This window comes from Prionailurus bengalensis, chromosome B4 (genome assembly GCF_016509475.1).
Source record: "Prionailurus bengalensis isolate Pbe53 chromosome B4, Fcat_Pben_1.1_paternal_pri, whole genome shotgun sequence".
Taxonomy (NCBI): Eukaryota; Metazoa; Chordata; class Mammalia; order Carnivora; family Felidae; genus Prionailurus; species Prionailurus bengalensis.
Window position 1 is genome coordinate 46,058,298 of NC_057358.1, and position 25,426 is coordinate 46,083,723.

Here is a 25,426-nt window from a genome sequence, read left to right on the forward strand (position 1 = left end):
GAAAGTTAGAATTTCTATTTCTGATAATTTAATAATAAAATAAGCAGAAAACCCTTCTTTTACAAAACCTCTAGAACCACTTTTATTTGATTTATACATTGCCATGGTCTGAATGTTTGTGTCCCCTCAAAATTCGTATGTTGAAATTCTAACCCTCAAAGGTGATAAGATGTGGAGCCTTTGAGAGGTGCTTAGTAATGAGGACAGAGCTACAAAGAAACCCCTACGTTGTTCCACCGTGTAAGGACACAGCAAGAAGGCACCAGCCAAGAACCAAAAAGAGGGCCCTCACCAGAAGGGGACCATGCTGGCACCCTAATCTTAGACTTCCCAGCCTCCAAACTGTAAGCAATAAATTTGTCATTATAAGCCACTCACTATTTTGTTACAGCAGCCCAAACAGACTAAGACATACATATACACAAAATAAAAATACATAAACAAGCTTTTAAATATAGAGCTAAGTATCATGAAAGTAGGGGAAGAAATCTCTAGACAGCCAAAAATGAACAGGGAGGTAAAAAGCAGTACATGCTTGATGTTACAACAACCCTTTAGGATGTTCTCATCTCAGAAACTGAGGGACTTCTGTTTCAGCAGCAAAACAGGGAAGATAAGGCCTTGACACATAAGAAACACACTGTGAGAAGATTCTTGCACATTTCACAGACTCCCTGGGAACAATGAAATACAAAAATCTGCCACTGGCAGAGGAAGGCAAAGGAGCTTTTCAGTCTTGGCCTAGGTTCTGAAAAGGTAGGAAAAATCAGCAAAGACTTTGTAACCACACACTGCCCTCACATCGGTTTAGAGGTTGAATTAATTCTCTGTACATGGTACAGGAACTTCGAACTCCAAAAATTAAATGTAAAAAACGATCTCTGCTTAAACAAGGTGATAACATAGGTGTACACATCTGCTAAAACCGCATAAACAAGGTCTGTGCATTTTACTGTATAGAAATTATATTTCAATTTAAAAATAGAAAATAAAGTTGTCCCTGGAAACCCTGTAGGGTGGTTAGCAGAAGCAAACTAAAACCTCTCTGGAGGGATATGCACCACCAACCCCCCACCCCGGAGGCCAGTAACTCCTCTGAAGATCAGCTCACAATCCGAAACTATAAAGTACCTATGGAAACAACAGTTCACCTTAAGCAAGAAACAGCAAATATAACAAAGCACAGAAGTGAGTTTCTAAAAACTTTAGACAACCGAGCAATCTGATAGAGATTATAAATATTTAAAAAGATTAAAACACATGAAATATGGAATAAAATACATGAGATAGAACATCATAAAACAGTAACAGATATTCCTAATGAAATAATACAAAAAAATAATGTTCAGTGGGTGTTAAAACAATCAATAGATGAGGAACTGGATATTGGCATGGTACAAAAGGATCATCCCACAAATATGTGAAGGATATAAGAGGAAAAACTCAGCTTTATAATAAAGATGTTAACTTTCACCATCTGAACCTAATGAACTATCTTAGTATCACTACAAGGAGGACAAGATATTATGTGCTTTCTGATGTGATGAATACAAAGTACTTAGTACTACCTATGAAGCATTCATGCAAAATGTTGAATTTATCACTAAGTCTTCTATTTTAAAATTCATTTTATAAGAAATGTAAAGACATAAAAATAAGTCAAACATTACAAGGATCACTTAGAAAATCCAAAATCTACAACATTCTACTGGATAACTGTACAATCTTTCCAGTAAGGCAACAGGATGAGAGGGGAAAAAAGGCAGGGGGAGGTGGATAAGACCAAGCTTCCACTATCACAGAATGGACCAAAAGAGGAAAGGGACAAGACTAGTATGTAATTTTGCGGTGGTGGACTGGAACTGGAGTTATCAACATGAACTCTTGTTCTTTTCATATGTAGACAAAGATGGAAACACACAGAACTATAAAAGAACACTCGTGCATTAGCTCATTTGTGCAAAAAGGAATTCAAGAAGATAAAACCAAAAATTAATGAAAGTAAAATACCTATAAATAAGAGGGAACAGACTGGACAGGAAGGGGGAATAGGACCAGGGTAAAAGAGATGGGGAAGAAGGACACTACTCAGAGTATAACTTTTTGTGTTATTTCTAACTCTTAAAAAATGGCAATTGTTTGACAAACTCCAATATAAATCAATACTTAAAATCAGCTAGGATACAGGGGAACATTCGAAATGGAACACAAACAGTAACGATTGTTTTATAAATGAAGAACATAGCCACACTGCAACAGATAAGAAAGAAATTACCTAAATAAATTTCAAAGACAGTATTTTGACTCTATGGACAGTAGTTTCATAGCATTGTATTCTAGACAGTAAATTTGTTACTCATAGAATACGTTAGCAATTCTGAAACCCCTGCACACTAGGTTTGCACACAATATATACAAAAATATACTGTGCATAAGACCAGGTTTCTCAATATCACAGAACAGACCAAAAGAAGAAAAGGACAAGACTGTAATATAATTTTGCAGCAGTGGGTTGGAACTGGATATAATGAACTCATGTTTTTTTGAATATATAGACAAAGATGAAAATACACAGAACTATGTGCACGTGTACACATCCATGTATTTCTTAACTCTGTGTACTGAGAGGTCTTAAAAGCAATGAAAACCTAGTAGCAATGAACACACTTAGCTTCCAGATCTTAGTTTCTAAATACCATTTTCCAGGGGTGCCTGGCTGGTTCAGTCAGTTAAGTGTCCAACTTTGGCTCAGATCATGATCTCATAGTTTGTGGGTTCGAGCCCCACGTCAGGCTCTGTGCTGACACCTCAGAACCTGGAGCCTGCTTTGGATTCTGTGTCTCCCTCTCTTTCTGCCCCTCCCCAGCTCTCTCACTCGCTCTCTCTCTCTCTCATAAATAGATAAATAAATAAATACCATTTTCCAATAAAAGGAGACAGAGCTCCTTGGAGGAATGGTTGATTCTAAGCACGAAGTAGAAAAAGGACAAGATAAGTCTGAAACATCTTCCACGGTAAGACCATTGTAAGTACTCAAAAAATGATGAGGACTTATCAAAAGGACACAGAAACAAATTTGAAGGAGCTCCCAATGGCCAAATCTGGGACAGTTTAAGCAAAAAATGATGACATTATACTGGACTATAATCTATAGAATTAAAGGAATGCACATGAGCCCATACTAATATACACAATACTTAAATAAATAAGTGGGAAGAACAAGATAGCTCTTCATTAAAGTAGAATTTAATAATACATGTGGAAGAAACAATGGAACTAGAAAAATCACCATGTGGCAAAACCACAGCAATCATCATTGGCAGGCAAAAACCATCAAAGAATGCCCAAATTAGTGGATAAAAGAATGATGAGAAACAAGGTAACTACATAGCTTCCAATATTTATTGCAAGGAAAATAACAGTAAATCCAGTTTAAAAAAAAAAAAAACAAACACTCTGGTAGACAACATCATAAGTAATCAAATATAACATCGCCAGGATTCATATCATGCACTATTGATATGATGGATGCCCTGAGAAGAGCACATATCACTTCTGTGGTATTCTTGCCAAAAAAGTATAACCTTAATCAAATCATAAGAAAACATCAGACAAACCCAAATTGAGAGACATTCTAAAAAATGACTGTCCAGTAATGTTCAAAAGGTCAAGGTTATAAAGACAAAGACTGCTAAAATGTCCCAGATTAGAAAAGACTATGTAGATACCAACTAAATGCAATATGGGATCCTAGACCAGAAGGACACTAGTAGGAAAACTGGACAAATTTAAATATGGTATACAGAGATACAGTACTATATCAACATTAATTTCTTGGTCTATGTAACTGTTCTATGGTTAAATAAAATGTTAATCTTAAGGGATGCAGGGTGTACTATTTTTGTAACTTTTTTATAAGTCTAAAATTATTGGTATGCTATTCTCTCTACTTTCATGTAGGCTGACATTTTCTCATAAGTCTTTTAAATGAGGAGTACAAAGAGCTTCTAGAAAAGCATAGTCACTGACATTAAAAGCTCAATTGATTCATTAAACTGCAAAATTAGGCACACCTGAGAAAAGAATTAGTTATCTGGAAGACAAGTAAAAAAATAAACTACACACTAGCCCAGAGAAATAAAGAGACGCTATGAAAGCAAGATTAAGAGTCATGGAGCAGAAAGGAGTTCCAAAGGATTCTAAGGATGATGAGGGAAAAGTAAAAAATAATGGATGATAAGTTTCTAGAACTACCAAACAATAATAATAGATTTTACAAACATGAGTTCTAAGCAGGACTAAAAAAAAAAAAAAAAAAAAAAAATAGAGCTACATCTAGACAGTGTAGGAAAAGCTGCAAAATATCAAAACTTGAGAGATGCTTATGGGCTGCTTCTAAAGAACCAGGGGAAAAAAAAAAAAAAACAGATAAAGTACTTAGCCACAATGTTAATTAGAAAATAACAGATCTCTCATAGCAACAATTAAAATCATAAGACCCTCCTACAACTGAATGAAAATAACTATTGCCCAGATTCTATAATCAACTAATTTTCACTAACAAATGAGGGCAAACTAAATACATTTTCAGATGAAGACCAAGAATTTATAATTAATCAACTTTTGCTAAAAAAAGCTGAAGAACATACTTCAATAGAAGGAAGCTGAACCCAAGTGGACTAAGTGCATGCAAAAAGCAATGGTAAAATAAAAAATGATAGGGTATAAATCTAAAAAACAAAGAATTTACAAAAATCCTTCTTTAAATAAAGCTACCATGTTGCATTTTTAAAGTAATTCAATTTGCAAAACAAAACAAAAAACACAGCTTTATCAAGATGCTTTTCATGAAGAAAAAAAGCACCAAATGTGAGACTGGAAAATCTCAGCTAAGAATCTGGCTGTCTTGGCATGCCTGGATGGCTCAGTTGGTTAAGCGTCCAACGCTTGATTTCAGCTTAGGTCAGTCATGACCCCATGGTTGTGAGACTGAGCCCTCCATCAAGTTCTGCACCAAGCATGAAGCCTGCTTAAGATTCTCTCTCTCCCTCTCCCTCTCCTGCATCCTTCCCCCCACACCTCCACCCCTCTCCCCTGCTCACTCTCTCTCTCTCTCTCTCTCAAATTACAAAAAAAAAAAAAAAAAAAAAAAATGTAAATTAGAATCTAGCTGTCTCTTATTTTGGCCAAGGCCTTGGTTTCTTTAGCCAAAAAGTGAAGGCCTTTAGCTATAAGATCCTCAAGATTTCCTACCAGTTCTAGGATTTAATGGGTAGAAAATAGGCTCCCCCAGTTTGCAGGACATCTTTCAAAACTGTACGTTGCTGAGATATGGAGCAAGATCCCTCATACACAGAACCAGTGTTTTACAGCAAAGACTAGTATGAAGCTTTCTATTTTAGCATAATTGGCTATCTGCTTCTATGCAAAAGCTATGGAAATGGATATAATCTCAGGGAAAGAATAAAGAAAATGATGCACTTTTACTATTCCGTATCTCAAGAGCTAGTGAAGGAAGGAAAAGAGTGGTCCAAGTGATAGGAAAACCAAAGAGTATAAAAATCAGGAAGTCTTAAGAGAAAAACTTCTGAAAGAAATACAGTATCAATATTAAATAATGCGAAAAAGACTAAAGACAATCATTTTATTCCTACCTCACAAATCAGCTCTCTGGCAAACTCCTTCCAAAATCTTAAAGGCTCAATGGCACAAATACTTGGTGCCAGTTAAAAATAATTTACTGTAGTTTCTAAAGAGCCAGTCACAGTGGAATACAGCAAGGGTACGTAAGATCACCAAAATACAGACAGTTAAAGGTATCCTGTTGTTTACTCTCACAAAATTTTATTCTTCTTTCTGCTTAGGCTGAATTAAAAGGTCAGTGCTGCAAGCAAGGAAAGCGTTTACTGAAAAACCAAAACTATTAAGAGACTGGGCTAGGTAAAGTCATTTAGTTATACTGCAAATATTCCTTTTTAATATTCCTTCAATAAAAGTGAGCCTGGAGATAAAGGACATAAAAAAATTTTGACTACATAATTAAAACTCAATCTAAGGGTAATGGATAGTAGACATAAAGAATAGTAGACATAAAGAACTAAAAATTGGATGGGATTAAGATTTCTTGTAAAAATTGGATGTGGGTTAAGATTTTTCTTTTTTTTAAGTAAAGAGCCCTACACTAACATTTGAAAATATACATATACACACACACTTACTTATTCTTAAAAAGTTTTCTTTTCATTTTCAAGGACCTTGCATCATATCCCAGAGGCGGGTAAAGCCAAACCAATAATCCAGATTTCCTGGATTAGTGGCTTTTCTAATACGTTTCTCTTAAATTTGGGGTAGTAATCTCAAAACCTCACCACCCAAACATATGTTTAACCTATATAATCTGCCTGAAAGTAATTTGCTATCTTTTTCATTCTTCAAACAAAAAGAACCTTTGACAGTTTACAGTATTTTCCAATTTACATCACATAGAACTGACAAACTGGTTTTATGAGTCGAATAGCCCTAAAAAAGGGGGGGGGGGTTGTTGAGTGTGATGACCTATGCAATAAGAGCAGTAGAAACAAGTTTTAAGAATCTGTTCTGCAAAGGGGCGCCTGGGTGGTTCAGTCGGTAAAGCATCTGACTTTGGCTCAGGTCATGATCTCAAGGTTCACAAGTTCCAGCCCCACACCGAGCTCTCTGCTATCAGCACAGAGCCCACTTCAGATCCTCCATCCCCTTCTCTCTTTGCCTTTCCCCCACTTGTGCACTCTCTCTCTCTGTCTCTCAAAAATAAACAAACATTAAAAAAAACTTTAGAGCGGGGTGCCTGGGTGGCGCAGTCGGTTAAGCGTCCGACTTCAGCCAGGTCACGATCTCGCAGTCCATGAGTTCGAGCCCCGCGTCATGCTCTGGGCTGATGGCTCAGAGCCTGGAGCCTGTTTCCGATTCTGTGTTTCCCTCTCTCTCTGCCCCTCCCCCGTTCATGCTCTGTCTCTCTCTGTCCCAAAAATAAATAAACGTTGGAAAAAAAAAAAATTAAAAAAAAAAAACTTTAGAAAAAATTTTTAAAAAGAATCTGTTCTGCAGAAATAATTCTAAGTGTAACATACACTAAATTATGGACTTGAAGGTGTAATTGTAAAGTAAAAAATTTTTAATTGATATAGAGTACTTATTTAAATATCTTCACTTTTTAAGTTTAAACAATGTCAAAACTGAAAGAAACCCATCGTATTAGAGATGAGAAAACTGAAGTCCAAAAAGATAAAATGACTTCTATTTATAAGTGACTTTATAAGTGACTTTTATATTTCCATAAAATATAATCTTGATGAACTGAATTGAAAAAACTAAAAACCTTATTATGTTTTAAGTAAGAAATTATAATAAAAACCATACTGAGGTAGAATTCATGAGATGATGCTAAAATTTACATTTGCTTAGAAAACATTTTCTCCTCTTAACAAGGAAAACTAAAAGGATTATGAAAGAAAATAAAAAATCCAGTCACTCAAAAAATATTTATTGGGGTGCCTAGGTGGCTCAGTTGGTTAAGCGGCCAACTTGGACTCAGGTCATCTCAGAGTTCATGGGTTCAAGCCCCGCAGTGGGCTCAGTGTTGACAGCTCAGAGCCTGGAACCTGCTTTGAATTCTGTATCTCCTTCTCTCTCTGCCCCTCCCCCACTCCTGCTCTGTCTGTGTCTCTCTCTCAAAATTAAATAAACATTAAAAATTTTTTTAAATATTTATTGAACACCTTCTATGTGGCAGGAATGATTTTTGTCACCTGGAACAAAACAGTGTAGAAAATACTTTTAAACATACTCAAGATATGACAATTAAATGTATATAATTGTTGAGGAAAGTATACATTATTCTTTTTCCACTGAGTTCTGCAAGCATTTTTAAAGCAGAGCTCTTAGTACTATAAATATTATTCTTCATGATAAGAATATATTTTAAAAATATGTATCATTCAAAGTGGTTCAGTATGAATTCACTTCAGACTGAATCACTAAAGCTTAACTGTTTCAAAAATATCCAAAAGGATTTGAAATATGAACAGATCCTTAACAAACAAAAAACCCTTAAAACTGCTTTATGTGTACCTGAAACAGCTGGCCCTCAACATCACTAAGATTAGTACAGTCATTGTGAAACAGACTAAGGAACTTACAATTAGAGCAGCCACACAGTCAGGAATATCTCTCCCTATAAAGTAAGGATACTGCTTTCTCTAACTATGGTTGTTCATTTCTGGAACAATTTGTATACACACATTTTCCTGCCCCTTATTCTGAATTCTACACTGCCATCACTCAAAAGAAAGAAAAAAAAAAAAATCTCAGACTAACAGAGGCCAAATTTAGGAGGGAAATAAAAATCTTCCTTCAGTCTAGGCTAAACGGACTGATCACACAAAGAACTCCATACATCCGAAAGCACGCAGATGTCTGCACTAGTTCCCAGGGCTCAAACAATACCAGTCATTCAATAGCTTTCCTTTTACATAAGCTGATGTGAGAGAGCTCAGTCAGCTCTTCTGAACCCCATAACCCAGGATACTGGAACTCTGATAAGGCCTACATTTTTCTTCAGCACTGTTTTCATGTACTTTCTCTGGAAAGTAAACTTCATTTCTCCCCCCAAAAATAAATCTGGAAATCATCTCTTCTGTTTGGTAAGTGATGTACTCAATCTAAAATTACTTTTCCAGTAAAACCACAATCCTTAACATAAATTTAAGATCAACACTGAAGACTGATAGAATATATTTTTAAATGCATGAGTTTAAAATATAATTTTATACTCCATCGTGCTAACTACCAAATGTATACCATTTGGCTGCATTCTATTTATTTCCAGTTGTGTAATTTTAAAAATAGCCATATGACACATAACTTTCCAAAAATTAAAAAGATTTTAAGAATGGGAGGGGGAGTAAATTTACATACACACTCCTACACATAAGCAACACTAAGCACAACCTTCAAAAATAATGAAAAAATATTTGAGTGTCTGAGCAAACTTTACGCCTTCACTGAACATCCCTTAGAAGCTTAAATAACACTACTGTCTACCTTCAAAGCACAGTTTTATTGATTCTTCCAGTAATATTCTTGATCAGCTGAGTCTTTGGTGGTTTCTCATCTTCAATACTGGGAAGTTAGCCACAGAAAAACTCTAATGTATTTTTTAATCATACGGTAAACTTACTTCCTAGATACTTATCAGACGTGACACCCAGAAGTAAAGCTGATCAGCTTTAGGGCACAAAATGAGAATGACTCATTTAATCATTAAATTATCAAATCCTGAGTGAAGAGTTACCTATAAATTCAGCTCCCTTGAATATGTACCGTCACATTATCCCTTATATGATGTACTATCGTATTATTCCTTATAGAAATGATCTACATGCTGCTCCAGAACTGTGGTAATCAAGCTCTTTTATCTACCCATCCTCCACAAGAGCTCTGTGGCCCTTCCAATTTTTTTTAACACTCTTCCCCTCTCCACTTACACACTACATAATGCAAGTAAACAGGCTTTTGAAGAAGGGAAAGTTCTCTCTCCCAAGTTTTCTGTCTTTAAATACACTGCAAATCCTTAAAGATATTCTTTCTCCCCAACAAGAACACAAAAAGCAGAACTCTAAACATACTATTTAATGGATATTTGGCTAAATTGCCATCATCACCCTTACAGTTATAAAATTAAGTCTGTCAAAAAAAAAAATTTTAAGAACTATTTGTCTTTTCACCAAAGTTCCCTAATGACCACTGAAAGCACCAAAAACCCTGTATGCTCTATAAAGCAGTAACCTCACAAACATTTCAACACTGAGACTCTCAAACTCTGTTGGAAAAACACAGATTCCATTTGTCAAAAATATCTTTCAAGTTCTCAACAACCAAATTCTTCGATCTGTACAGTTTATTGCATATCCAACATCTGTGACCTCCTCCTTGGGCCACTCAATACTTTTTTCCTCCCACTAGAACCACTGTATTTTATCATGCTTTATTAAAAGACCATCCTGGGGCGCCTGGGTGGCGCAGTCGGTTAAGCGTCCGACTTCAGCCAGGTCACGATCTCGCGGTCTGGGAGTTCGAGCCCCGCGTCAGGCTCTGGGCTGATGGCTCAGAGCCTGGAGCCTGTTTCCGATTCTGTGTTTCCCTCTCTCTCTGCCCCTCCCCCGTTCATGCTCTGTCTCTCTCTGTCCCAAAAATAAATAAACGTTGAAAAAAAAATTTTTTTTTTAAAAATAAAAGACCATCCTGACTTTAGCAGATACCTCTTAATGCCCCTCTGAAAATTATACAATTTTAATACACACACACATACACACATATATATATATATAAATATAAATACACACACATAAAAATTACATGTGTGTTCCAGACTTCTCATCCTAAAGTTTCACTATACTGAGTCAGAGTACAAGCAGGGGAGGAGCAGAAGAGAGGGGGAAACAGAATCTGAAGCAGGCTCCAGGCTCTGACCTTCAGTACAGAGCCCAACAAGGGACCTGAACTTACGAACCATGAGATCATGACCTGAGCTGAAGTCGGACGCTTAACCGACTGAGCCACCCAAGCACTCCTATAAATGAATTTTAAAACATTCCAACATACTTGGAAGTCAAAGAAAACAAAGTGTTAAAATGGTTATTTGCAGGTTATTTATCTTTAGATTTTAAATTACTAGTAATTCATTTCAGGTTCATGTTTAGATGTTTATCTACCCCTACCATGACAGGTGGCATGACAACATATTCAATAAACAAGTATCAAGGAATGGTATATGGTAGAAGTGAAGCACAGTAACAGAAGCATATAATGACACAGTTCACATTTTCTAACAGGATTTACCCTTGGCTTTACGCTTCCCTTCTCATTAGAAAATAAATCTTTACAGCAAATCTCTTGAATTAGAAATGAGTTAACAACTTAATTTTTATTGTTCATTCAATACTGGCATATTAAATTATTAAATAATAGTTCAGAGTTTAATTAAAAAAACACTAGTACTACAAAATGATTGCATATACAATGAAAGTTTTAAGATCCATAAATGAATACTACTCTTTTAGGTCTTCATTCCTTCTTCTTCTAATTACCCTCTTGTACTTATTAAATGTAGAAAACAAACCAAGAACTCTATATATTGCTGTCCCGTAAGTGATATTAGAAACAAAACTGTTTACAGAAACATCTTAAAGAACACAACACAATCTTCCACATTCAAGTCTACTTGAAAAGAAGCTCAAAGAATCTAAAATTGGGTTTTTGACCTCTTTTCTCTTGGGGATGGAGGAGTCTATGCTAGCAGAAAGAAACCAGGAAACAGAGATGCAACAGCCTTTGTACATTGCACAAAACTTACCCACTTGAAGGATCTAAGGCAATAGCTCTGGGTTGATCCAACTCTTGCCAAAATAAAACTTTTCGTAAAGATCCATCTAAATTAGAAACTTCAATCCGATTTGTTTCAGAATCTGTCCAGTATAATTTTTCTCCAAGCCAATCGCATGCCAGTCCATCAGGGGACAATAATCCAGAGACAACAACATTCTGTACACTCTCAGTTTTGTTAAACTCTGTTCGTTTAATGGCTTCTTCGCTGACATCACTCCAGTATATCAAGCCATGACCAAACACAAAGTCCACCGCAGCTGCATCCTCCAAGCCTCCAACTACAATCGTAGCATTCTCTTTGCCATTTGTAGCATCAACCAATCGCAAGTCCCGTCTGTTTGCATAAAGCAACAAAGGGGCCGCTAGAACAAAAAAAGAGAAATAAGTAAGAAAGGAAATGTAATGGCTCTCATAAATTGAGTTTCAAATCAGCATTAATGAACAAATACTATCAAAAATAAGAGTAAATAAATCTGTAGAAGACTGTCTTAAAATCTTTTCACAAAATACTATTTTTGTAGCACTTAAATACAAAAAGTTGCAAGAACAAGGAATTAATTCTCCTAGGACAGTCTTTTCTGGTTAAAATAGTCTGTCACATTAAAAAGCTTGGCCATTCCAAGAATTTGCAACGATGGAACCAGTGGAACATTCACACCCTACTGGGGAGAATGTAAAATGGTGCAGCCAATTTGGAAAATAGTTCTTAAAAGGTTAAGCATACAACCTACCATATTATCCAGCCATTCCATGCCTAGGTATTTACTCAAGAGAAATAAAAGCATATGTCAATACAAAGACCTGTACATAAATGTTCATAGCAGCTTATCAACAGTAGCAGTCATCAACAGATAGATGAACAAACTGTGATACATCCATACAATAAAAAGTAATGAATTATGTGTACATGTAATATAGAATCTCATACAATATGTGAATCTCAAAATAATTATGGAGAGTGAAAGAAGTCAGACCAAAAAAAAGAGAGTATAGATTGCATGACTCCACTTATACAGGATTTTAGAAAATTCAAATTACTCTATTGTGACAGAAAGCAAATCAGCAATTGTCTAGAGGTGAACAGAGAGGGTAAAAAAAGAACAGGGCTTATACAGGGAGGGATTATAAAGAGGCATGAGGAAACCTGTAGGTAATAGATATATTAGGTTGGCTATGATGATGGTTCCAGAGATATATACATATCAAAACTTTATTAAATGTTATACTTTCCATACGCACAATTTATTGTATCATCAATTATATCTTAATTAAGCTGTTAAAGAAACAGTCTGGCAGAGACAGCTCTTGGCACAACTACTTTATTCTGTCTTACATTATTATCAGAATGACCTCTGAGTAAGGCCTAAGACCAAAATTAAATACAAAGGCTATCCTAAAGAAATAATATTTAACTTTTAGAAGGCTGACTTTGTTAGGATTGAAGTTGTATAAATTCCATGGTGTGGGGTGTTTTAAGTATCTATTCCAAGTTCCTGATATTTACTTTCCAGGCATTATTAGTAATTAAAGATCTAGACTACAACTATCCAACACAACTTTCTATGATAATAGAAATAGACTCTCGACTGGGCAATACAGTACCCACTGACCACATGTGGCTAGGAAGCACCCAAAACATGGCTAGTATGACTAAGAAATCAAATCTTTTATTTTATTTTAATTCACTTACATTTAAGTAGACAAGTGGTCGTATTGGATAGCACAGATCTAAAGGCTGAGATAAGACAAATGAGGAAGGAAAAATAATACCAGAATTATACAATAATCTACATAATCTTCTCCCACAATTACTTACTGAAGGTCTAAAACTGTGTCATCCAAAGCCAATACCACATACCATTTAAAAGTAATTCTACCTCGTTTTTAAGAAATTAATTTCAAAAAATTAAGGTGCTCAAAAAAGCATAAAGAAAAAAAATGATGTTTAAGCCAGTTTATGGATTATGGCTGCCAAATGGAGTTATAAAATCCACTATTTTCATCTATAAGTATAACATGAATTTCCCTTCTAACAAAGCTTAAATTCAACTTTCTTAGTCAAAAACAAATGGGTGGATAGATTTTTTTAAAAGTGACTAAGAGCTCTTTCTGCTTATTCTGTACATCTGATACTGTTACTGACAAATTTATAAATCTCCCTCACAGATTCACTTTTAACTAATTTCATGCCTTCATTCATCACACTGATTTATCAGTACTCACAGTGTCCAGTGCACTCTCTTATATTGAGCCCCTCATACTAGGAGCCAATTCAAAAAATCAGGAAAAGGGTCTCTATTAATGAAGGGTACAATGCCAAGTGCTGCACAAGGCTAAGTCTGAGCACTTATAATTTAAAGTCCAAAACTGATAATAATCTAATATTTATTGGGTACTATCTTTGGAAAACTGTGGACCAAATCTGCATATGGCATTAAGTATCAGCTAAATCTAGTAATAGTAAGTCTGTTTATGACTTTCAAGTCAAACATTTCTACTGAACATGTGGTCTACAAAATCCAAAGAACCCATCTGACCATTTAAGGCTTCAGAAGCCTAAGTACAAGAGGAATAAAAGAAGGTTGGGGTGAGGAACAAGTTAACTTCTTTTAACTTAGCAGTACTGTTTAAGATTTCTAAAGGACTATACTTAGGAACCCCTGCTGGCTCAGTCACTACAGCATGCAACTCCTGATCTCAGCATTGTTGAGTTCAAGTCCTATGTTGGGTGTGGAGATTACTTAAAAATAAGATCTTTAAAAAAAAAAAAATACAGAAAGAAATAAAGAACTATACTTAAACCTACGAACTGTTAAAAGGAAATCCTAGAGTTCACTCTAACAAGGTAAATGTCATATATCCCCAACAACTTAATTTAAACTTCTCAAAAATCTCCACATGTCCCACCCATCCTCCTTTATCTTGTCCACAGTCTCAAATGACAAGTTACCCTTTCTCCTTTTTAAGGTTAAAGCAAAACTTTTGATTCAGCCTCCCTACTTCCTCTCTGCAACTTTGCTCTATGGATTATTCCCTATTTCTTAGATCTTCAATGACTCCTGCCAGGTCCCTGCTATCAAAAACTTTAATATCCTTAACCTTGCTACCACCAAGAGAATTGTATTTCTCCTCACCACAAAATCTTACAATATTGAATATACTTCATACCACCACCTCTTATTCTAATTTACAGTAACTCTCCACCCATCACTCAACTAATCCTACTCTCTCCAAGTCTTCCTAACCAAATCCAATGGCCTTTTCTCAGTCCTTATTCTTGACCTCTCTTTAGCATTCAACAGTGTTGACGATAGCTCTACCTATACACAATGTTCTCCTTATACTATACTACGCTATTATTCTTATTTTTCTGGTCATGCTTCATTTGCCTTTTAGTTTCAAATCTCCCCCCCCCCCACTTCTCAATTATAGATATCCCCAAGATTCTCTTTCTTGTTCCTGAAATGCAGAAGTATAGTAGAGAAAGCCAAGTTCACCTGGTCAATAAAGCAACTCTATTCAGGTAATTTTTTCATCTCCAGCCTAATCTTCACTACTGGACCTATAACCTCTTGTTGGCTATCTCCTCTAGCCATTAAATTCAATTCATCACCTGCCCCCCAACCCACCAAAAACAAAACAAAACAACACTTCAAGAGTCAACAGTACCATTTTCTAATCTCACTGGTACACTGACAATACCATTTTCTAATCTCACTGGTACCCTCTTTGACACCTCCCTTTTCCCCCAGTCTGCCAATTACTGTCTTGCTGATCCTTCTTTAGCATGTCCTTAAATCTGTTTCTTTTCCATTTTTAAAACCACTATCCTACTCTAGACCTTCATGACCTTACACCTAAACTAATAGTAAGTGATCTCAATACTCTCCCAATCCTTTTCCACCTCAAATACTTCTGCTTTATCTCACTCAAAAAGCTTTCTGATTTCCTTTGCCTAAAATAAAAAAGGCTCAATACTTCAGGCCACCACCAGGTGACTTCTACCTATGACTCTAACTTACTTTCATAGCCTCTGGATCATACAAACTGGTTTTTAACAGACTGTGAGCACTACATCACCACAGTGTATTCATTTTCCATACTCCATATTTCTCTCATTATCCCAGCAAGCAAGTTCTTCGAGGCCAGATTTAAACCTTACCTATTCCATCAATCTTTCCTACTGCCTCAGCTTTCCTTCTTTGAGACCTTACAGTCTTTACCATGTATTTGATATTAGCATTTTTAAAAACACATTTACTATTTCAACCAAGACCTCTGTCCCTTGAGAACAGCAGCAATATCTTATAACTAAGTTTATCCCCAAACCCTGGCAGAGTTTACTGCCTGACAATAATACGGTAAACATATTTACTAATATTGAATAGATATTTTCTAGAACCTGCACTAATATCTAAAAGGTATTTTCCAGAACCAATATATCTGCCATTAACCCAAAAGGATTTTACATTAAGTACTGGCCAAGGGCTCACAAATGCCCATTTCTTACCTATTGACTTGTCCAAAGTTTAGTCAAGTTTACCTCCTCGCCACGCACTGCTAAACTTTGGCTAGCTCTCAGCTTAAGCAAGACAATGCAGAACATCCTCTTTTAAGGACTCGTTCCGAGCATAAGGTGACCACAGAAAAAAACATCTGTTAAATTACCACGGTCATGTCATCTGCTCACTCCCACCAGTTTATCCCACTCTCCCACAAAGATCCTGCTGGCACTATTCACTTGTATCTATAAGAGAAAAGCCTTTTGGTATTTGATTTTCAGATACCTACGTACCTCATGGTCAGAGCATCACAACAGTCTTTCCAAATAAAGTGTCATCCTAAGTAGGGATTTATTTTTGACGCTGGTATGGTGACATGACTTGGATGAGGACTGGGCTTCAACTACGGACATACACCATCCCTACCTTGACAATGCTATGTAAACTTCTCTCCTGGGCCAGAAATTCATGTATCTTTCCTCAATTTCAACTCCTGAATCAGTGCTCCATACATCTAGTCTGTTGCAACATGGTCCTTTGATATTTTCCAGCCAAGAAATTTTTTTCTCTGGCTCTTTGAGTAGAGAATCACACCCTAACTCTTGAGCAGGAATATTCCCAGCTATTCTGTGAGGCCTTTTCTATTCTCCCTTGACTCCTCCAGTGGAGATTACAGAGGCAATTTCCTTGGCTCATCACAAGGGAACACACCTCACCCTACTGCACTTTGCACTTTACTGCACTTTGCAGATACTGCCTTTTTTACAAATTAAAGGTTTGTGGCAATTCTGCATCAAGTCTACTGGCGCCATTTTTCCTATAGCATTTGCTCACTTCATGTATGTACTTCACCTTATGGTTAATTCTCCTAATATTTCTAATATTTTCATTATTGTTGTATTTGTTATGGTAATCTTTGATCAGTGACCTGTTATACTACTACTGTAATTGTTTTGGGGCACCACAAACTGTACCCACAAAGACAACAAAATCAATAAGTGTTTTATGTGTTCTGACTGTGCCACCAACCAGACATTCCCCTGTGTCTCTCCCTCTCCTCAGGTCCCGAGACACAACAATGTTGAAATCAGGCCAATGAATAACCCTATAAAGGCCTCTAAGTGTTCAAGTGAAAGTAAGAGGCCCACATCTCTCACTTTAAATCAAAAGCTAGAAGTGATTAAGCTTAGTGAGAAAGGCATGTCAAAAGCAGAAATAGGCCAAAAGCTAGGCCTCTTGTGCCAATAAGCCAAGTTGTGAATGCAAAGGGAAAGCTTTTGAAGGAAATTAAAAGTACTACTAGAGTGAACACACAAATGATAAGAAAGCACAACAGCCTTATTGACGATAATGGAAAAAGTTTTAGCAGTCTAGATAGATCAAACCAACCACAACATTCCCTTAAGCCAAAGGTTAACCCAGAGCAAGGCCCAAACTCTCTTCAGTTCTACGAAGGCTGAGAGAGGTGAGGAACCTGCAGAAAAGTCTGAAGCTAACACAGGATGGTTCTTGAGGTTTAAAGAAAGAAGCCTCTCCATAACATAAAAGTGCAAGGAAAAGCACCAAGTAAGTATCAATATAGAAGCAGAAGCAAGTTATTCAGAAAATCTAGATAAGATAATTAAGGAAGGTGGCTACACTAAATCACACATTTTCAATGTAGACAAAACAACCTTATATTAGAAAAACACAACATCAAAAATTCTCAATAAGATACTAGCAAATCGAATTCAATGGCATATAAAAAGAATTATTCACCATGATCAAGTGGGATTCATTCCTGGGATGCAGGGCTGGTTCAACATTCGCAAATCAATCAACGTGATACATCACATTAACAAAAAAAGAGAGAAGAACCATATGATCCTGTCAATCGATGCAGAAAAGGCCTTCGACAAAATCCAGCACCCTTTCTTAATAAAAACCCTTGAGAAAGTCGGGATAGAAGGAACATACTTAAAGATCATAAAAGCCATTTATGAAAAGCCCACAGCTAACATCATCCTCAACGGGGAAAAACTGAGAGCTTTTTCCCTGAGATCAGGAACACGACAAGGATGCCCACTCTCACCGCTGCTGTTTAACATAGTGCTGGAAGTTCTAGCATCAGCAATCAGACAACAAAAGGAAATCAAAGGCATCAAAATTGGCAAAGATGAAGTCAAGCTTTCGCTTTTTGCAGATGACATGATATTATACATGGAAAATCCGATAGACTCCACCAAAAGTCTGCTAGAACTGATACAGGAATTCAGCAAAGTTGCAGGATACAAAATCAATGTACAGAAATCAGTTGCATTCTTATACACTAACAATGAAGCAACAGAAAGACAAATAAAGAAACTGATCCCATTCACAATTGCACCAAGAAGCATGAAATACCTAGGAATAAATCTAACCAAAGATGTAAAGGATCTGTATGCTGAAAACTATAGAAAGCTTCTGAAGGAAATTGAAGAAGATATAAAGAAATGGAAAGACATTCCCTGCTCATGGATTGGAAAAATAAATATTGTCAAAATGTCAATACTACCCAAAGCTATCTACACATTCAATGCAATCCCAATCAAAATTGCACCAGCATTCTTCTCGAAACTAGAACAAGCAATCCTAAAATTCATATGGAACCACAAAAGGCCCCGAATAGCCAAAGGAATTTTGAAGAAGAAGACCAAAGCAGGAGGCATCACAATCCCAGACTTTAGCCTCTACTACAAAGCTGTCATCATCAAGACAGCATGGTACTGGCACCAAAACAGACACATAGACCAATGGAATAGAATAGAAACCCCAGAACTAGACCCACAAACGTATGGCCAACTCATCTTTGACAAAGCAGGAAAGAACATCCAATGGAAAAAAGACAGCCTCTTTAACAAATGGTGCTGGGAGAACTGGACAGCAACATGCAGAAGGTTGAAACTAGACCACTTTCTCACACCATTCACAAAAATAAACTCAAAATGGATAAAGGACCTGAATGTGAGACAGGAAACCATCAAAACCTTAGAGGAGAAAGCAGGAAAAGACCTCTCTGACCTCAGCCGTAGCAATCTCTTACTCGACACATCCCCAAAGGCAAGGGAATTAAAAGCAAAAGTGAATTACTGGGACCTTATGAAGATAAAAAGCTTCTGCACAGCAAAGGAAACAACCAACAAAACTAAAAGGCAACCAACGGAATGGGAAAAGATATTCGCAAATGACATATCGGACAAAGGGCTAGTATCCAAAATCTATAAAGAGCTCACCAAACTCCACACCCGAAAAACAAATAACCCAGTGAAGAAATGGGCAGAAAACATGAATAGACACTTCTCTAAAGAAGACATTCGGATGGCCAACAGGCACATGAAAAGATGTTCAGCGTCGCTCCTTATCAGGGAAATACAAATCAAAACCACACTCAGGTATCACCTCACGCCAGTCAGAGTGGCCAAAATGAACAAATCAGGAGACTATAGATGCTGGAGAGGATGTGGAGAAACGGGAACCCTCTTGCACTGTTGGTGGGAATGCAAATTGGTGCAGCCGCTCTGGAAAGCAGTGTGGAGGTTCCTCAGAAAATTAAAAATAGACCTACCCTATGACCCAGCAATAGCACTGCTAGGAATTTATCCAAGGGATACAGGAGCACTGATGCATAGGGCCACTTGTACCCCAATGTTCATAGCAGCACTCTCAACAATAGCCAAATTATGGAAAGAGCCTAAATGTCCATCAACTGATGAATGGATAAAGAAATTGTGGTTTATATACACAATGGAATATTACGTGGCAATGAGAAAAAATGAAATATGGCCTTTTGTAGCAACGTGGATGGAACTGGAGAGTGTGATGCTAAGTGAAATAAGCCATACAGAGAAAGACAGATACCATATGGTTTCACTCTTATGTGGATCCTGAGAAACTTCACAGGAACCCATGGGGGAGGGGAAGGAAAAAAAAAAAGAGGTTAGAATGGGAGAGAGCCAAAGCATAAGAGACTGTTAAAAACTGAGAACAAACTGAGGGTTGATGGGGGGTGGGAGGGAGGAGAGGGTGGGTGATGGGTATTGAGGAGGGCACCTTTTGGGATGAGCACTGGGTGTTGTATGGAAACCAATTTGTCAATAAATTTCAGAAAAAAAAAAAAAAATTACCAGACAAAATCCAGGAATGGTCGATACAATAAAAAATTCCTTAAAAGTTATTGTGCATAATGGGGCGCCTGGGTGGCTCAGTCGGTTGAGCGTCCGACTTCGGCTCAGGTCATGATCTCGCAGTCCGTGAGTTCGAGCCCCGTGTCGGGCTCTGTGCTGACCGCTCAGAGCCTGGAGCCTGTTTCCAATTCTGTGTCTCCCTCTCTCTCTGACCCTCCCCCGTTCATGCTCTGTCTCTCTCTGTCTCAAAAATAAATAAACGTTAAAAAAATTTAAAAAAAAAAGTTATTGTGCATACTAAGGTATTTATGAGTGAAATGAAATTATGTCTGAAAATTTCTTTAAAAGAGCCAAAATAAAAATAAACAGGGCAACACACAGCAACAAGTGGAAAATATTGAAAATGGTTGAAGTTAGGTGAAAGGTATTTGGAGATTCATTATATTATTCTATCTACTCTTGTGTTCATTTGAATTTTTCTATAATAAAGAGTTTTTAAAAAGAAAAAAAAAAAAAAAAAAGAAAAACACAACATCTAGAACCTCCACAGCTAGAGAAAAGTCAATGCCTGGCTTCAAATCATCAAAGAACCAACTGACTCTCTCCTTAGGGGATAATGCAGCTGGTGGCTTTAAATTGAAACCAATGCTCATTCACCATTCTGAAAATCCTAGGGTGCTCAAAAATTATGCTAAATCTACTCTGCCTGTTCTATAAATGGAACAGCAAAGCCTGGATGACAACACATCTGTTTACAACATGGTTTACTGGTTTTTAAGCCCACTGTTGAGACCCACTGCTCAGAAAAAAAAAAAGATTACTTTCAAAATATTACTGCTCGTTGACAATGCATCTGGTCACTCAAAAGTGCTGATGGAGATGTTCAACAAGATCACTGCTGGGGCGCCTGGCTGGCTCTGTTGGTTAAACGTCCAACTTGAGCTCAGGTCATGATTTCATGGTTCATGAGCTAGAGCCCCACATTGGGGGAGCTCGAGACCAACTTCGGATGAGCCCCACTTCTCTGTCTCCTCTCTCTGCCCCTCACTCACTCGCACCCTCTCTTGTAAATAAGTAAGTAAATAAATAAATAAAGTTCTAATAATGATATGGCCAAGTTAATAACCAATATTAATAAAAATGTGAGCAGTGGCATTAAAGTAGCCTGTTAACAGAGCCCCACTGGGGAGACACAGCAAAACTTCTGATGCTTAACCTTCATAACAAAAATAACAGACCCATCACTTTTGCATACAATATTTTGTATTTTAAAGAACAGTTTAACACGTATGATTCCACTTGATTTCCATGTCCGCCCTGTGAGGGTTTTGAGTCAGGTGTCCCTACCTCACTGGTAATTAAGAGAATTAAGACACAAAGAAGTGACCTATCCGTGGTCACAGAGCCAGTCAGTAAGGAATCTAGAGTTCTTCTAGGTTCCATATTCTCTTACAAAAATCTGCTCATTCTGACACCTACCCACAGTGCTTTCCCATTAACCAGAATTCTACTTTTCCATCATAATGCCAAAAATGCCAGAATACAGTTATACACATAACGAGGATGACATCAGCTACAACTTAGCAGCATGCTTAGTGCTTTACATATAGTTTCATTTAATTTTTACAACACTGTAAAGTAGGTGGTATCATTATGCCAATTTTACAGATGAAGAAATCAAGAATCAATGATGTTAATTACCTAACTCAAGACCATCCAATTAATAAGCTTATGATGTGGAGAACAAATTCAATCCCGGGTCTGATTCCAAAGCTGGATTCCAAACACCAACCCAAATTTCCCTGTGTCTCAGTGCCTAAGGCTCTCACCTCCCTCTCCTGTAGTCAGTACCGTGTCAAACCTGAAATAAGTTTAGTGGGCACTAGTTGTTTCCATGAATCCTTCATAATCTTTTTTAAAAGAACTTTTATTCATGCAGAGCAAGTAAACTAAGTATAGATAATACACAATGTTACATTACTCTCAGGTGTACAACATGATGATTTCAAAAATCTATGCCATGCTCACCACAAGTGTAGTTACCAACTGTCACTACAGAATGCTATTACAGTATTTTAATACATGCTTTTTAATGTAACATGTGTTATACATACATAAAATATTTTCCTATCTCTAGATGGTATTACCAATTATAATTTTAGATTATAAAATCCCTTAAAAGAGTTCTATTCTAATTGGTTTGAAAGTAAACACTTGTTCATATAAATTGAATATTCCTAAGATTTCCAAAAATCAAGGAACTTAAACTTCTTCTACTTTCAAAAGTATTTTTCATAGAAACTAACCCACGTATTTTAAGAATCCAAAGTAACACATATTTAAGTAAATCTTTGGAAAATGAGACTAGTTCAATACTGTTGGTATAATAAAAATAGCTACGTCTTCTGAGTTATCGACATAAAATTAAGACAAGCATACATTTTTATTCTATCTGGATATGTTCTTCCTAAACTTTTACAGGTTTACTAACAGAATAAACTAGCTTTACATCTACATTTGTATTTAGCCAAGTTGTTCTGGCAATCATTATTTCAGTTAGTAACTATGTTTTGTAATAAACCAACTTGAAGATAGTTTCCAAAATATTTTCTTAACACATTAAGAACTATGCTGGGGCACCTGGATGGCTCAGTCGGATTAAGCATCCGACTTCTGCTCAGGTCATGATCTCACGGTTTGTGGGTTTGAGCCCTGCATCAGGCTCTGTGCTGACAGGTCAGAGCCTGGAGCCTGCTTCGGATTCTGTGTCTTCCTCTCTTTCTGTCCCTACCCTGCTCATCCGCGTGCTCTCTCTCTCTCTCTCTCTCAAAAATAAACATTAAAAAAAATGTTTAAAAAAACTGCAAGAACTATGCTAATTCACCAATATTTATTAAATAACAAGGTCATTTCTATAAGATAGAATACAGCATAAGCATTTCAAGTTTATATATTTTTTTGACCCCTTACTTTGAGGGTTACCAAGCAGCCATATATATATATATATATGAGTTTACTTATAAGCATATTCATTTTTGCCACATTGAGAAGTGTATGGCTATAAAAAGTTGTAAGATATATATATTCATAAGCTCTGCCAGTCTACTGAAAAATGATGGTGCATGACAGGCAGTTCAGGTCTCCAACTCCATAAAATAGAAGCAATTATTAAGTCATAATCTTACATTTATTTTAACGTTTATTTATTTTTGAGAGAGTGAGCGTGCATGCACAGGGGACAGACAGAGACAGAGAGAGAATCTCAAGCAGGCCCCAAGCTGTCAGCTCAGAGCCCAACACAGGGCTTGATCTCACGAACCATGAGATCACGACATGAGCCAAAATTAAGAGCCAGACACTTAACCAACTGAGTCACCCAGGTGCCCCCATAATTTCATAAATGAAACTGTACTAGGAGAAAAAGTGACAGAAAAGAACAACTTTGTATACAGGTGTGCAGGATGTGTTTTTATTAAGAAAAAGAAAATAGTCCCAAAGTAAAATGACTAATTATTCCAGAATAGAAAGAAGAAGATGCAAGACAAAAGCTGAATGGTTACAGAAAGTTACAAAAAGTTTATGAAAAAGAAATTTTTTTGTTGTAGTCAAAGCCGGCTAGGATCTGATGGGTTTATTTGTAAGATTTTCAAAAAGTGCTTTAGTATCAAATATTGTTACTTGCACAAAAGTAAAATTCAGTCTATTAAAATGACAAAATTTTCTCGGGTTACTGGTCTGCTCTTAACGAAGAGGTTATAAAAGGTTTTTCTTTGCCTTCTAAATAATCTCCCTAGACAGTGAAAATCCCGTATCTTATCAGAATTTCCTGTGCTTGAGGGGCGCCTGGGTGGCTCAGTTGGTTGGGGGTCCAACTTTGGCTCAGGTCATGATCTCGTGGTTCATAAGTTTGAGCCCCACATCAGGCTCTGTGCTGACAGCTCAGAGCCTGAAGCCTGCTTCAGATTCTGTGTCTCCCTCTCTCTGCCCTCCCCCATTCATGCTCTGTCTCTGTCTCTTAAAAATGAATAAGCGTTAAAAAAAAAAAAAAAATTAGAATTTCCTGTGCTTGATGTTGACTTTATCATATCTTGATTATTTACAAAAACAAAACAGAACAAAAATCCTTCTCACTTTTGAGAGAGCTATGCTTCATCATGTTCCTTCCTATGGTTACTTTAAATAAAATTTTTTACACTTTGGTTAAATGGGTAGCCAACTAGTTCTTCTCAGTGACCCATCATCCTATCTAATCAAACGTTCAAATCTCCAAATCTCCTACAACTCTGACACTCTGCTTTTACTAAATCAAGTCCTAAATGATGTATCTTGCCCCTATGACTATCTTCGAAATTTCCCAAAGGGTCCCTGGGAATTCACAAAGAATTTCTTCTTTCATCTTCTAAAAAGAGGTGTTAAAAATAACTAGGTTAATTTGATCAATGTTATGATTTGTGGGGCGCCTTGCTGGCTCAGTTGGTACAGCATGCAACTCTTGATCTTGGGGTTATGGGCTTGAGCCCCACGTTGGGTACAGAGATTACTTAAAAAAATTAAATCTTTAAAAAAAAATGTTATTACATGGCAAATCAGAAGTGATGCTTACATTCCCTAGATTAAATCATATGAGTAAAACATTATTTAACAAATTACATGAAGTTCCTAGGAATTTATCAATATTCTGTTAATGATATGTTTCTATTTATCAGGAGTCCTGGTGCTGCTTTTCCTAATATTAGACAACAATACTGTGTCATCAGTGATCATTTCAGTTACACATTTTTATGTTAACTTCGTCATATACAATAGGCTCATGTTTCTCAGTCAGAATTCACATCACTTACTTAAGGAATTTTATTATATAGATGTTTAGGACTTATTCCAGACTTATTAAAATTTTTACTTAATAATCTTGATATATTCTCTTTGTTGTTGTTCTTGGCCTCCTTCCCACCCCATTCCCTCTTAATTTTGATATATTCTTGATTTGCTCTAACTATATGTTTGATGGGACATGTGGCCCAGGATTATGATATATTTTACAGTTTTATTCTCTGCAAAGATCATATATATTCATCACATAGATGATATAATATCCACTCTTCTTGAAAATAAGGTTAATCATTATGGTTATATTTTGTCTAAAACTTTTTTGGATTGACCTGACTTTGGTTTGCATGTCACAAAACCAAATTTCCTAATCAATTGCACTATGTTTTATAACAAACTCTCATCAGATCTTTCGTTTTTAAAATTACTGGGGGGGGGGGGGGGGGGTTGTGGCAGCACCTGGGTGGATCAGTCAGTTAAACATCAGACTTCAGTTCAGGTCATGATCTCATGGTTCATGAATTCGAGCCC

General features: G+C 36.6%; 1 protein-coding gene across 1 annotated transcript in view; it reads right to left on the bottom strand.

Annotated features, from left to right (window-relative positions):
* LRP6 (LDL receptor related protein 6) overlaps window positions 1-25,426 on the bottom strand; it is a 182,230-nt gene that overhangs the window by 143,213 nt on the left and 13,591 nt on the right. Inside the window, exon 2 of the mRNA XM_043561954.1 lies at window positions 11,393-11,786. Coding sequence (XP_043417889.1) covers window positions 11,393-11,786 — 394 coding nt within the window. The remainder of the gene's footprint in view (window positions 1-11,392; window positions 11,787-25,426) is intronic.